Source organism: Trachymyrmex septentrionalis, unplaced genomic scaffold (genome assembly GCF_001594115.1).
Source record: "Trachymyrmex septentrionalis isolate Tsep2-gDNA-1 unplaced genomic scaffold, Tsep1.0 scaffold62, whole genome shotgun sequence".
NCBI classification, from domain to species: domain Eukaryota; kingdom Metazoa; phylum Arthropoda; class Insecta; order Hymenoptera; family Formicidae; genus Trachymyrmex; species Trachymyrmex septentrionalis.
The window spans coordinates 4,530,125-4,541,804 of NW_017305800.1; the positions used below are offsets into that span (position 1 = coordinate 4,530,125).

General features: G+C 39.6%; 1 protein-coding gene across 1 annotated transcript in view; it reads left to right on the forward strand.

Annotated features, from left to right (window-relative positions):
• Positions 1 to 5,277, forward strand: part of LOC108752763 — a 41,582-nt gene extending 36,305 nt beyond the window's left edge. The window contains exon 2 of the mRNA XM_018493840.1: positions 2,635 to 5,277. Coding sequence (XP_018349342.1) covers positions 2,635 to 4,464 — 1,830 coding nt within the window. The 3' untranslated portion in view covers positions 4,465 to 5,277. The remainder of the gene's footprint in view (positions 1 to 2,634) is intronic.
• Positions 5,278 to 11,680: the final 6,403 nt, after the last annotated feature.

Consider the following 11,680-nt stretch of genomic DNA (forward strand, 5'->3'; position numbering starts at 1 on the left):
GCTTATCCTTTAATCACGTTATTCGGGAATCGAACTGTGAATTAAAGAGAGTCTAAAAAATGAAATAATAAAATAAAAAGAACCCTGGACAATTATACGGCGGTGCACTTAATCTTAACCATTCTGCCGGGCAAACTGTCACTTGATTCGTGGCAAGGACGGCAGCGACCTTCCTGGAGTCGCAAAAATTCGATGGCGCGCTGCAACACGAAACACGATGCGCCGTAATGCAATGGCAAGAGCCCGGCAATAAAATCAACTCGGGAGATCCGGATATTTTTATACTCGCTCTTTAAATCCGCGCAGGTTTTACACTGTCATGTCCCGTATAAGAAACTTCGTGTTCAACGCGAGGAAAAATGTAATTCTTTTCTCTCTTCTTACTTTTTCGCGCAGTTATCACGCCACGATATCGCGTAATAACACCAACAAAACGCGAGTCGCGAGAAACATGTACTTTGTCGGTCGAGTGCATTGATTATTAATCGAAATTATAGCATGTTCGTGAAATCATTTCCGTTAATTTGCTCCGACGCGAATTAAAATAATACCCGGCACGTCGTCCTTAAGTTTTCCAAAATACGTCTGTACTGCTTATCTCGATTTCTTAAACGTCGTCAAGATTATAGGAGAATCCATGGGCGTCGTCAGGACTTCTAAGAATATGCTTTAAACTTCCTTATTATTTCTTTTCAAACAAGTTTTGTGTTATAATATATTGTTATATAATATATTATTATAACATATTTATTGTAACAAAATATGATTTTTTTTTTAATATGTATTTTATATTCTCTTGTATATTTGTATAGTTTACTGTTTTTGTAATAAATGCGTACCACAAAATTTACTTCATTTACTTATTATTTATTTTTATAATATTTTAAAAGATTAATGAAAAGATTGAGAGAATTGAATAAAATCTTTTTCAAAAATATTATTCAATTCTCCGCTTGAAAATGTAAAGCAATGCCTGTGCATCTTTCTCGCACGTCTCTTGCGGCGCCCATGGCACCTCTCTGTGCGTCCTTTCTCCTGTGCATGTCGTCGGGCAATCGCGTAATAAGAAATAAATTAAGCATTTATGTTCGCGCGCATTGGCGGTGGCCACTATCTCCTGGACGTGGATTCCCGACACGTGAGAAGCACGCACGCCTAAATTGCTATTGAGATGGTCGCCGAATACTTGAAACACTCATAGTGTCGAACGACTCGTTACAATCGATCTCTCGTTTCCCGCGTCCGAAGAACGTCCTTCCGCGCGAATCTCTGAATTTTTTTCAATTTTCGTTGTCGATACGTTAAAAATCGATTTTCCTCATCCGTTTTCCAACAAACGATCAGTTTCTAGAACGTCAATATTTTCGCACCCGAGACTGTGCGTCATTGCGCGAAACCTATCGCTCAAGTTCGCACGATCGAAGTCACGTAGCCTCCACGATGATCACTGTAATCACAATGTATGAATGTAGATTGTATTCCTGCGTATACAAGTATTTCAAATGTGGATATTAACGGCGAAGAAAAATGGTTGAAATTGCTTCAAGGTTCGCATAAATAGTCACGAAATTCCTGAACTCTGACGAGGACTGTACGAATGTAAACAGTTAATAAAGCGTCTTTCTTTCCACGGTGATTATTACCTGAATTTTCGCGCTTCGTGCAAACATCGATACCTGCTTTGTTCCGAGATTCTCACCTACGGATAACGTCGCGCGACGACGATTCCGCTTTCCTTCCGTCGATCGTCATATCGATGCAACGGCTCGCCATTGTTTGCAAATGCGAGTCCCGGGCGCGTAATGGTTCCGGCATTATTAGACGTATAACTTTTATGTTTCAACGATAATCTCCGCTTACCGTGCGTGTATCTTCCCGAAGCGAGGATCCCGATAAACCGTTCACATAAATATTATATTCGTGACGTTGGCTCCTTATACCTGCGCGACTCGTCAAGGTCGTGTTTACAAAGAACTCGAGCACGCACAGGTATCTTATTACACTCGCAATAGCCACATATCTTATTATTATATATAGATAGGTATAGAACTACAGTGAACAGTGAGAGGAAATCGATTAAGAACGCGATCGATAAGTTGGCGACTAAAAATCAGAATTGGCGATAATTACTCGCGTCTTCTGGACAGCTCATAATTTATGATTGAGACTGAAAGTCACGGAACGAACTGACTATTATAATGGTACATAAATAAGCGAAAACCTAGAACGCGCTGTGATTAGTTGATTGAGATCTGAAAGAGTCATTTATCATTTTGTCATTTTTCGCGCATATAAAATACATTTATATAGAATGATTAAATTTTTATCAAAGTTTTAACTCTTCGAAGCTTATCCCAAACTATGTAACACAGTTACTGAGTCTATTAAACTCATGTAATTTATGTTAATTAAAAGATATCTTGGTAATTTAGTATAAATAAAATCTTCTTTAGAAATACGTCCTATTTAAATGTGCAGTTCATTATTAATCTTTACAGAATTGTTAATCCTTACAGAATTAATAACATTATATTATACAACGTTAAGAAACAAAATGGAAACGTTTCTAATTTTATTATAAAATAAACGATCTTTCTAATTAAAATTGCAATACTAAACTGCGTGATTTTTCAGGTACTGCTTCAGGCGGCATTAATCTGGGAAGAAACTCACGGCGCTCCAGCGAAGAAGAGCGACATAGTTGCCGGTTCGGAGTTCCTTTCAGTCTTCATAAACGGCGCTATGGCGACGCCACCGCAACGACGCCGGGGTTTCCGACCGCGTGCTGGTCAAAACACGGCTGCGACAGCGAGTGACAGCGCGACCGCCGAATCGCACCAACACGAGGCCTCGATCTATCGAATATCTCGGAACCCAAGCGGCGGTCGACCGATTGCAGTGTCGAGGCCACAGACGAGCGGTCGCGAGGAAATCGTTCGTTTCTACCCTATAAATCAAAAAACGTTGGAGAACCGGCAGCAAAATTTAGCGTCGTTGATCGACGACCTGAGCACGCCGGGCGGCATAAGCTCGACGCACCTAACACCTTCGAGCGCAGTAACAACGACGATGACGAGCGTACCAACGTCGATCTATCAAGATCGAACAATCTCGAGGTCGAACGGGACCAATGGAACTATCGGCAGAGGTATCAGCCGGCAGAAGGTGATCGGTGTCAGCGTCACATCCACGGTTGAGGCCACGCCGTACAAAGTACGTGTCGAGCATTACGACAGCGCTGACGCTGTAGTAGTTACGCGACCACCAACTTTGGACTCTACGATGAATAGGGAAGTTCCTAAAGAATCAACCAGGGAATCAATTAGAAGTTCGACGAGTACCAGCAGACCGTCGACGTCACTATCATCCACGATGACAACAATGACGACTACAACTACGACGGCTACAATGACGCCACCACCGCCGGGTCGGTTCGTTACCGAAGAGCTCAGCAACATCGTTTCGGAATCGAACAGAAGCGAATTCTCCGTTGACGAGGACTCGCCGAGAACGAGTTGGCGCGGCCGCGTGACCATGACACCGCGAATTGAGAACAATCATCAGGACGAAGAAATGAATGAGGCTGGGCGGATTATCGATGTTGATGCGATTACTCTACCGACGGAAGAGAATTACGAGCTACCCGTGGAGAACTCGGAACGACGAGAGTTGAATGAGGAATTGCCAGAGATGTCGACGGATCGGCTTCAAGGACGCAAGATGGGACGTCATTATGACGCGTCGCTCTACAACCGATCGGGCCCAAAGGTGTACAGCCAGTCATCGAAAGCGTACAAACCTTCACGGATCTACAACGAACCGCCTAAGGTATATAGCGACCCAGCCAAAGTGTATGGTGAACCCGAGCGTATGTATGGAGAACCGGCTAAAGTGTACAGCGAGCCGGCTAAAATCTATAGCGAACCGGCCAAGGTCTACAGCGAGCCTGCGAAGATTTATAGCGAGCCGGCCAAAGTCTACGGCGAGCCGGAAAAAATCTATTCCGAACCATCGAAAATCTATTCGGAGCCAGCTAAAGTCTACTCCGAGCCGGCCAAAATCTACTCGCAGCCGGCTAAAATATATGGCGAGCCCAGCAAGGTGTACGACTCCGAGGGCCAACCAGTGGATCGCGAGGAAAGCGTTGAGCCCCACGAGCAGAATTATGAAATCGATGAGTCGGTCAGCGTCGGCAGCAACGGTAACGTTCACGGGCCGCAATTGGTTGTCACGGAGGAAACCCCAGGTGCGACGGAGGATGGTCACAAGGTCGGTTACGTAGTGGAGGGCAGAAACTATAGGAAGTACAGGGTCGAGGAGAGAACGCCGGACGGCTTTATCGTGGGCGAGTATGGCGTCGTCAGTCACGACGACGGCTCGCTGCGTGGTGTCAGATATACCGCTGATGGTACCATCAATCCCCAACTCATCTACGACGCCCTGATGAAGTTCCTCGCATTGTGAACGCGATAATAACGGAAAAAAGTGAAAGGAAGAAAGACGAATCGACGAATCGTGTTGCGAGACACCAAGGGATCACGCAACGCTGCTGAACTCATTTCTTCACCTATAATTCATGCTATGTTTTCAAAAATCCAGAATAATTCGATCTGCTACAACCCACGCGACGTTTTTGCTACAGTTGTCTGTTAGACAATAGTCTGGTCCAGGCCATTCAATGTCAGCTAATGATGGGTTATGAAAACTACTATTGTTTCCTTCTTCAAGAAAGACTTGATTCCGCAGCGACGGCGAATCGGCAAATTGCGGATTTCTTTGAGGTGACTTTGGCAACGTCGTCGATGAGATAAACACGACTGATACTTTTGCTCTTGCCAACTCAACTGCCTCAACAATTAATTTTAAGGACGATGATTTAGGATCTAAGGAAGAACTCACTCGACCAAGGCAACCTGCGCGCGCCACCGACCCGAGAACCGAAAGGTCGACCGGGACCGACGCATGAAAAAGTCAAATCTCGATGCTCAGTCATTGCGAAACGCTGACAGATGAAAGTTACTCTTTGGACGGCGAAAGTACAAACTTTTGTGTGCAGTGCCGCTCGATGGCCTTTGACGATCGTAGTAGCCGAAGTAGTCGAACGTTTTTTTTTACCCGCTAATAGCTACTCGCAAGCATTTGAAGTGAGAACGCAGCTACTCGCAGTCTACTAAAAATATATTTCAGTGCATAAGAAGCTCGTGTTTGTGTGCATGACACGCATCGGCTTGGACGATTTTCAATTTTAATGTAATATTGGTTACGTTCAACAGAAAAAGCAGCTTTGCAAAAGCTGTCAAATTCTTTAATATGATCGGTTCTTATTTTTATTTCCCCACTGAACCTAAATATATAAATTAATCATATTTAAAAAATTTTACAAAACACACACATACAGAGTTGCAAAGCTGTTGTTTCTGTTAAAGAAAGTCATTAATGGTGTTAGTAAATTTTTGCATGCTTTTATATAACGTTCGACGCGGAATTTACATTTGCCTGAAAGTACGATAACAAATTAGTAACCGCCCAGATAACATAAAGTCGAAAATCAGGATGTCTGAAAGACGTCTTAAAGATATCTTCGTGAGAAATGTTTTAAAAACATTCAAAAGATATCTTAAATATCGATTTTGGACTTTGCATTGTCTGGACGTCATTGATCGTGGCTACAAGATAAAATGGAAATCGTGCCTAATGAAACATAAAATTAAAGACATGTCCGATCCCGATGCGATATTACGCACCTGGAGATTGATTAGTTGACACTGACAATGATTCCCACGTGCGCATATTGATACGTGCCTTTGCAACTGAATATCTCGTATAACGAGAATCGTACCCACCTTTGTGCACTCGTCGAGGATGTACCCGCGACAGACCCTCGATCCCTGATCTCTGATCTTTGATCTCCGGTAAGAAAATCTCGAATCGCACTCACTGTGAAGTCTCGCTGTGAAGGCCCAAATATTTTGACCGCAACAAACACTTTGGCTGAAAGTATATTTTAACGCACGTTCCATAAAAGGATTTGCATCTCGCAACACAGAAATAATTCATAATATCTTCCCACATGCCGGTAATTTTTCTATCTATTTTTCAGAATAATATACATCAGAGATCGTCGATCGATCGATCGATAAGATGCGATTTCGTGTAACATACGAGAGTAAATCTTTTTTTATATAGTAAAGAAACGTTATCTCTCTCATAGTATCAAGAGATTTGCATTGATCAGAGATTAATTTAATCGCCAAAGGGAATTTAATAGAATATTTTACTGTTTATTATATCGCAGTTAACACTAGAACAATCGGAATTTTCTTTTATTGCTTTTAATGTCTAAAGCCCGTTCTATAATAAAAAATTAACCAATCATAGTCGATTATTTTTTTCATATTCAACTGTGATTAGCCAATTTTTTACGACTTACGGCTTACGATCCTATTGTAGAACAGACTTAAAAATATTTAATATGTACAAGATGCCTAGCAACAGATGAAATAAAATTTAAGAAGTCATTTTAGATGATAAAATAATTGGTTTGTACTTCGAGACATTAATTAAAAAATGTTAAAAACAAAATAAATAGCATTTAAATGAAATATTCTATTACGGGATGTGTCGAGATTGTTAGCGGATGAATCAATCGCATCCGAATGTTCTAACGTTAACAGCCTTTAAAATCATTGACTGAGAGTCCCTTTCGTTTTTATCGCGGTTATGCTTCTGTGATGAAGAGGTAGATGAAAAAGTTGCAACTGCCAGGGCCTTTGTTCGAGAATGGTCGGCGATTCTTTAAAGTAACTAGCTGGCCCCGCAGCTGCGATGGACAGACCGACTTGTCACGGCAGCGTCTCCGCGCGTATCCTAGTTCTATAAGTTCCCTAGATTTTAAGGCTGACAAAGGAAGTATCTCAATCAACGAGAAAACTCGTTTTTTTTTTCTCCGTAGCATCAATTATATTATTTAACGATTACAATTAGCTGGTTCTCTCACATTACCTCAGTCCTTGGAGATAGTTCCTCTTGCCATGCAATATCGAGCACACTTATACCCCTAAGCGCGAGTAAGCGTTTCCTGAAACTCGGAAGAAACACATATGGGGTGTTCCGAAATCGTCTTTGCCTCTTTGATGAACGAGCAATTACGGGAAAGTAAGTTTCAAGTTTATCGGCGAAAGGAAAGAAATATAAATGAAAGTATCAACATTAATTTCCCGGCAGCCTGTATACGGATACATCTTGCGGATACATACATTGCTCACGTTTGTAGACTATAAAGGTCTCGATTATATTCTACTTTACTCTTCCGTATGTACATTTCTAAAACATTTAAGTATGTTACAGACGGTATCTCTAAGAACTCTTGTATAAGGCATGCATCCTAAATAATGTTTACTATAAAAATATTATATGTAGTGCTGTGTGCAAGCCATCGCCATTTTTTAACAGCAACTTTGTAATAAAGACATTGCCATGAAAAATATTCTGATTATTATGACCCGAGCATTCTTGCGATCGAAAATTTTATTAATTTATCTTGATTTTTGCTTAAAAAACTTAATTTTATTATACAATTAGAGCAATTAAATTAATTTAATAAAAATTCAAAGTTTTACATCCGGATATTTTAGTATCCATCGATGCAAGACGACCTTAGTTAAAAATTGAATCGTAAGTTTAATAGCATCAAAATGCGATTCTCTGCATCTTTACATGCCGTATAAATATTTCTAGGCTTAATTTCATCATATTGTATTTATTCAACTTTGCTGACGGCGATCGAAGAGAATCTAAGTATTCGCGTGCGGCGATATTGACCAGTTATTCATTATCGTGGCGCCAGACAGGAGGTGCTCGTGAAGTACTCGTGCAATTTAGGGAGTAATGAACGTCCTTGAAAGCCAGACAATTTTCTCCATCTTTCATCCGTGTCTTGATAACTCGGCGATCGCTAATAACAATCTATTCCGAATAATGATGCGTCTACGACTGGAATTATAATTAATATATTTCCTTGTATTCTATTTTTGAAAAATATTCTGAATTTTGTGAAAAGATTGGTAACTTTATGAAAAATGTCTAATAAATTTTATCTCTCCCCACCCCTTTCTCTCTCTCAAAATTGTATTTGCAATTAATTTCTTTACCTACTATTATTTAATTATATATTAAGAGAAACATACGTTTCTATTTTTTGTTTATAGTTACATTTATTTATTTAAAAGAAAGATTTTTGTTGTTTTTCTATAACATTATTATATTGAATGTACATAATAGCATCGTTTGAAATTTTTTAAATATTTTCAGGACCGAATTCAATAATGATAATAAATTCATCGGACTAAATGTCGAATGTGTTATGAGAGACAAGCATCTCGAAATCGAACTATTCAATGATTCATATTTGGTGAGATATATATAAATTGTACTATGCATATAGTAGCAACTGCCTTGACAATTAATCGTAATTTGCCTATAACAACAAAATTTAATGTTTGACCGGAAATTAAACCATAATATTATTATGTATTTTGACGCTTCGAAATCTAATCCAAATTGCTTCATCTCCAATTTGCACATCGGATTCGGTTTTAGGGCGTCAAAATACATAAGAATTGTTTAATCTCCGATTTAAAACTTTTTTATGTGCGTGTGTAATTTATATGTAAAATAAAATTTTATCGAATATTTCTATTGTTTGAATAATCGAAACCCGATCAGTCTGGTATTCCACTTCGAATAATGAGTTAAGATCGCACATCAAATCTTTAACAAATTTAGCTTGTATACATATATCTTTTCTTATTATTTTGTTATTATTTTCTGATACTTAGAATATTCTTAATGTTTGTAAAAAGGAAATGTTTATAGAAACGAGAAAGTTGCTTATAAGTGCAAAATACAAAGATAATAACAATGTGAGGTACTTTTAATATATGTTTAAATTTCCTGTAGCTTTTTTAAATCTTTTATAAAATAACTTTTTATTCAAAAATATATTTTAAAAAATGTTTACATGGCGTTTTTCTAATAAATCGCTATCTTGATGCTGTTTGAAGCTGTATAGATGGAACCAGGTAACCGTCAACCTGACACAGGTGAGAGCCGATAAGTTAGGAGAAGGCCTTACCGTTACACGGTCGGATTACCGATGCGGTGCGCTCGATTTGAAAGAGGAATGGCATTCAAAGGAGCAACCGCCGGGTTTCGACGGTGAATAAACATGGTCACGCGACTCCGCCACTCGATATAGCGCTGGTCCACGCACGCCGCCTGATCACCCTTCTTATTGTGCAAATAATTGAAACACTAATCCCCTTTGCCCTCGCATTGACAGTGAGGACGTGATCGGACGTGACGCGACCCGGCGTTATTTAGGAGTGCGTGCTCGAGGGGGTGTAACCCCGGAACGGGATGAGCGTCATAAAAATGCAAACGCAAACGCACGACACACATTTACCCCGCAGGGGTACACGTGACTCTAATACACTTTTGCTTTAAACTATCGCCTATAACGGTCTCGTATATTTGCTCGCGATAGAAGATATTTTAAATTGCATTGCAGTTGAAACAGTGAAGCTGCCTGGCGTAATTCTAACAATGGAATATTAAAGGATGTGCGAAAGGCAGAAGGTTGTGGGTTTTATGACTTGAAAACATAAGGATATTATGTATCAAAATATTGAAAAGTTTAAAGAATATAAAAATGGAATATGTATGATATACGTACGGGATGAAAATTTTTAATCTTTTATTGAAAGAAAAAAAATTTATTTATTTAATTTAAAATGATTCGGAATTTCAAATACTCCGTGATTCAAACATCTACAATACAAAAGATTTTGCACATAGGAGTGAATTCATTTTAGATTTTATTCTAAAATAGAGCAACTTGAAAAGCAAGTCAATAATTCGTAAAAATGGATTTCGTAAAATCTTAAATTTTACAAAAAATTAAAAAGATTTTATCGATGAGCTAAGCAAAATGCGGAGGAAATGTCCCTTCTGAAAGCACGCTGAATGACCACCTACGGAGGATAACGAGTGGGAAATTAGTGGTGCGTAAGGGTACCAAGAAGCTGTACCACCTGTGCGCGGCTACCTCCGTCACAACGAAAAAATATCCACTCAACGACGAGATAAAGAGGGAGAGCCCGGTATATCCTTCGTTCTTTGCGATTCGTTACTCCTCCCACTCTCTTATTCCACAAACGAAGAAGAATCTCGCAACGCGATCTGTACAAAGGTAGTCGACCGAGGTATTCAGCCAACGTAGATCCTCGATAAAACATTGAATGCTGCATCCATTCAAAGACTATCCGCTTCTCCGCCCCTCTTCAACAGCCGATCCTATGTCCTGCTTCTGTGGACTCCTTGGGACGCACGCCCACAAAACGAAGTGGAAATGTCGTCGCATCTCTATCCGGACGGATCTCCGGCTTGGTTTGAGATTTGATCTAACGGCTGCTGCGTGATATAAAGACGAGTGAATTTCGATGACGGTTCTTCAGGTCACTAATAGTGACGCTAACATTGGCGTCGAACAGATCTCTATTATGTTATACAGAAAATCTGCGTTAAACTTTACTGTTCTAGGCGACGCCTATGTGACGTTTTTCTCAAATTTATATGGAAGATCTGATGAAAACTTTTAACAACTCTGCGTTTAATGATCAAAGGATCTACATGATGTTACATTGTTCCATGGCCATGTAATTAAACTTTAAAAACTGATAGATAAGATACTATCCGTCGTATTAAATATATCTGAAAATCGACGCACTTTTAGCTTTTTCGTCCGCCATATTGGTTCAAACATTTTTAATTTTGCAGTATTGAGTCTAACTTCGGAATCAGCGACCTGAATTACCCTCTAAAACTACATTTGCCGAAAGATAATTTCAACATCAATTTGCCATCCGTCATATTAGTTTAGTCATTTTTTAATTAGAAATTTTGTATCCGGTTTAGAACCATTGACTTCGAAAACAATGTAAAACTACATTTTGTCGAAAACGGAGGATTTTTAGCATTTCCGTCCGCTTGGTTCAGCCATTTTTTATTTTTAAATTTTGTATCCGAATTCGAAATCAACGATCCTGGAAATTTTCTAATACTATGTTATTTTTTGTGCTATCTATCTATTCTATCCACTTTTCGGTGAAGAAATCTGAACTATAATATATCAAGTCTACAGCTCGCTATCGAACAGCGAAAGACTATCACAAATGGTCACAATAAACTCAGCCAATTCTCAACAACCGTATAAAGTATCGAGCAAATAATTAAAAATGAAGACTCCGAAATTTAGTTTTCTTTCGATTTGCATATGCAAACGCTTCAATATGTTCGGTTTATCATAATTATTTGATGTTTGGCAATTAAAGTCGCGCAAGTAAGCGAGTCTCCATCTCGTTACTGTTAAGACGCCCAGATACTCTTTTGCTAATTAAGTCTCGACGGGTGAATGCTTTCCATATTTTATCACCGACACTGCACGTCATCGGCGGACTTATAATGGAGGAGTAATTTGTCACATCGCGAGCTATCGAGCACCAGCGCCATACCAACGTCGCTCGGCAGCGTCGAGTCTTAAGTGATTTGTCCTTGCCATCCCGAAGAGCCACCATTATGCGCCGTTGTGAATATAGACGTACGATCGTCAACAAGAAGAGGA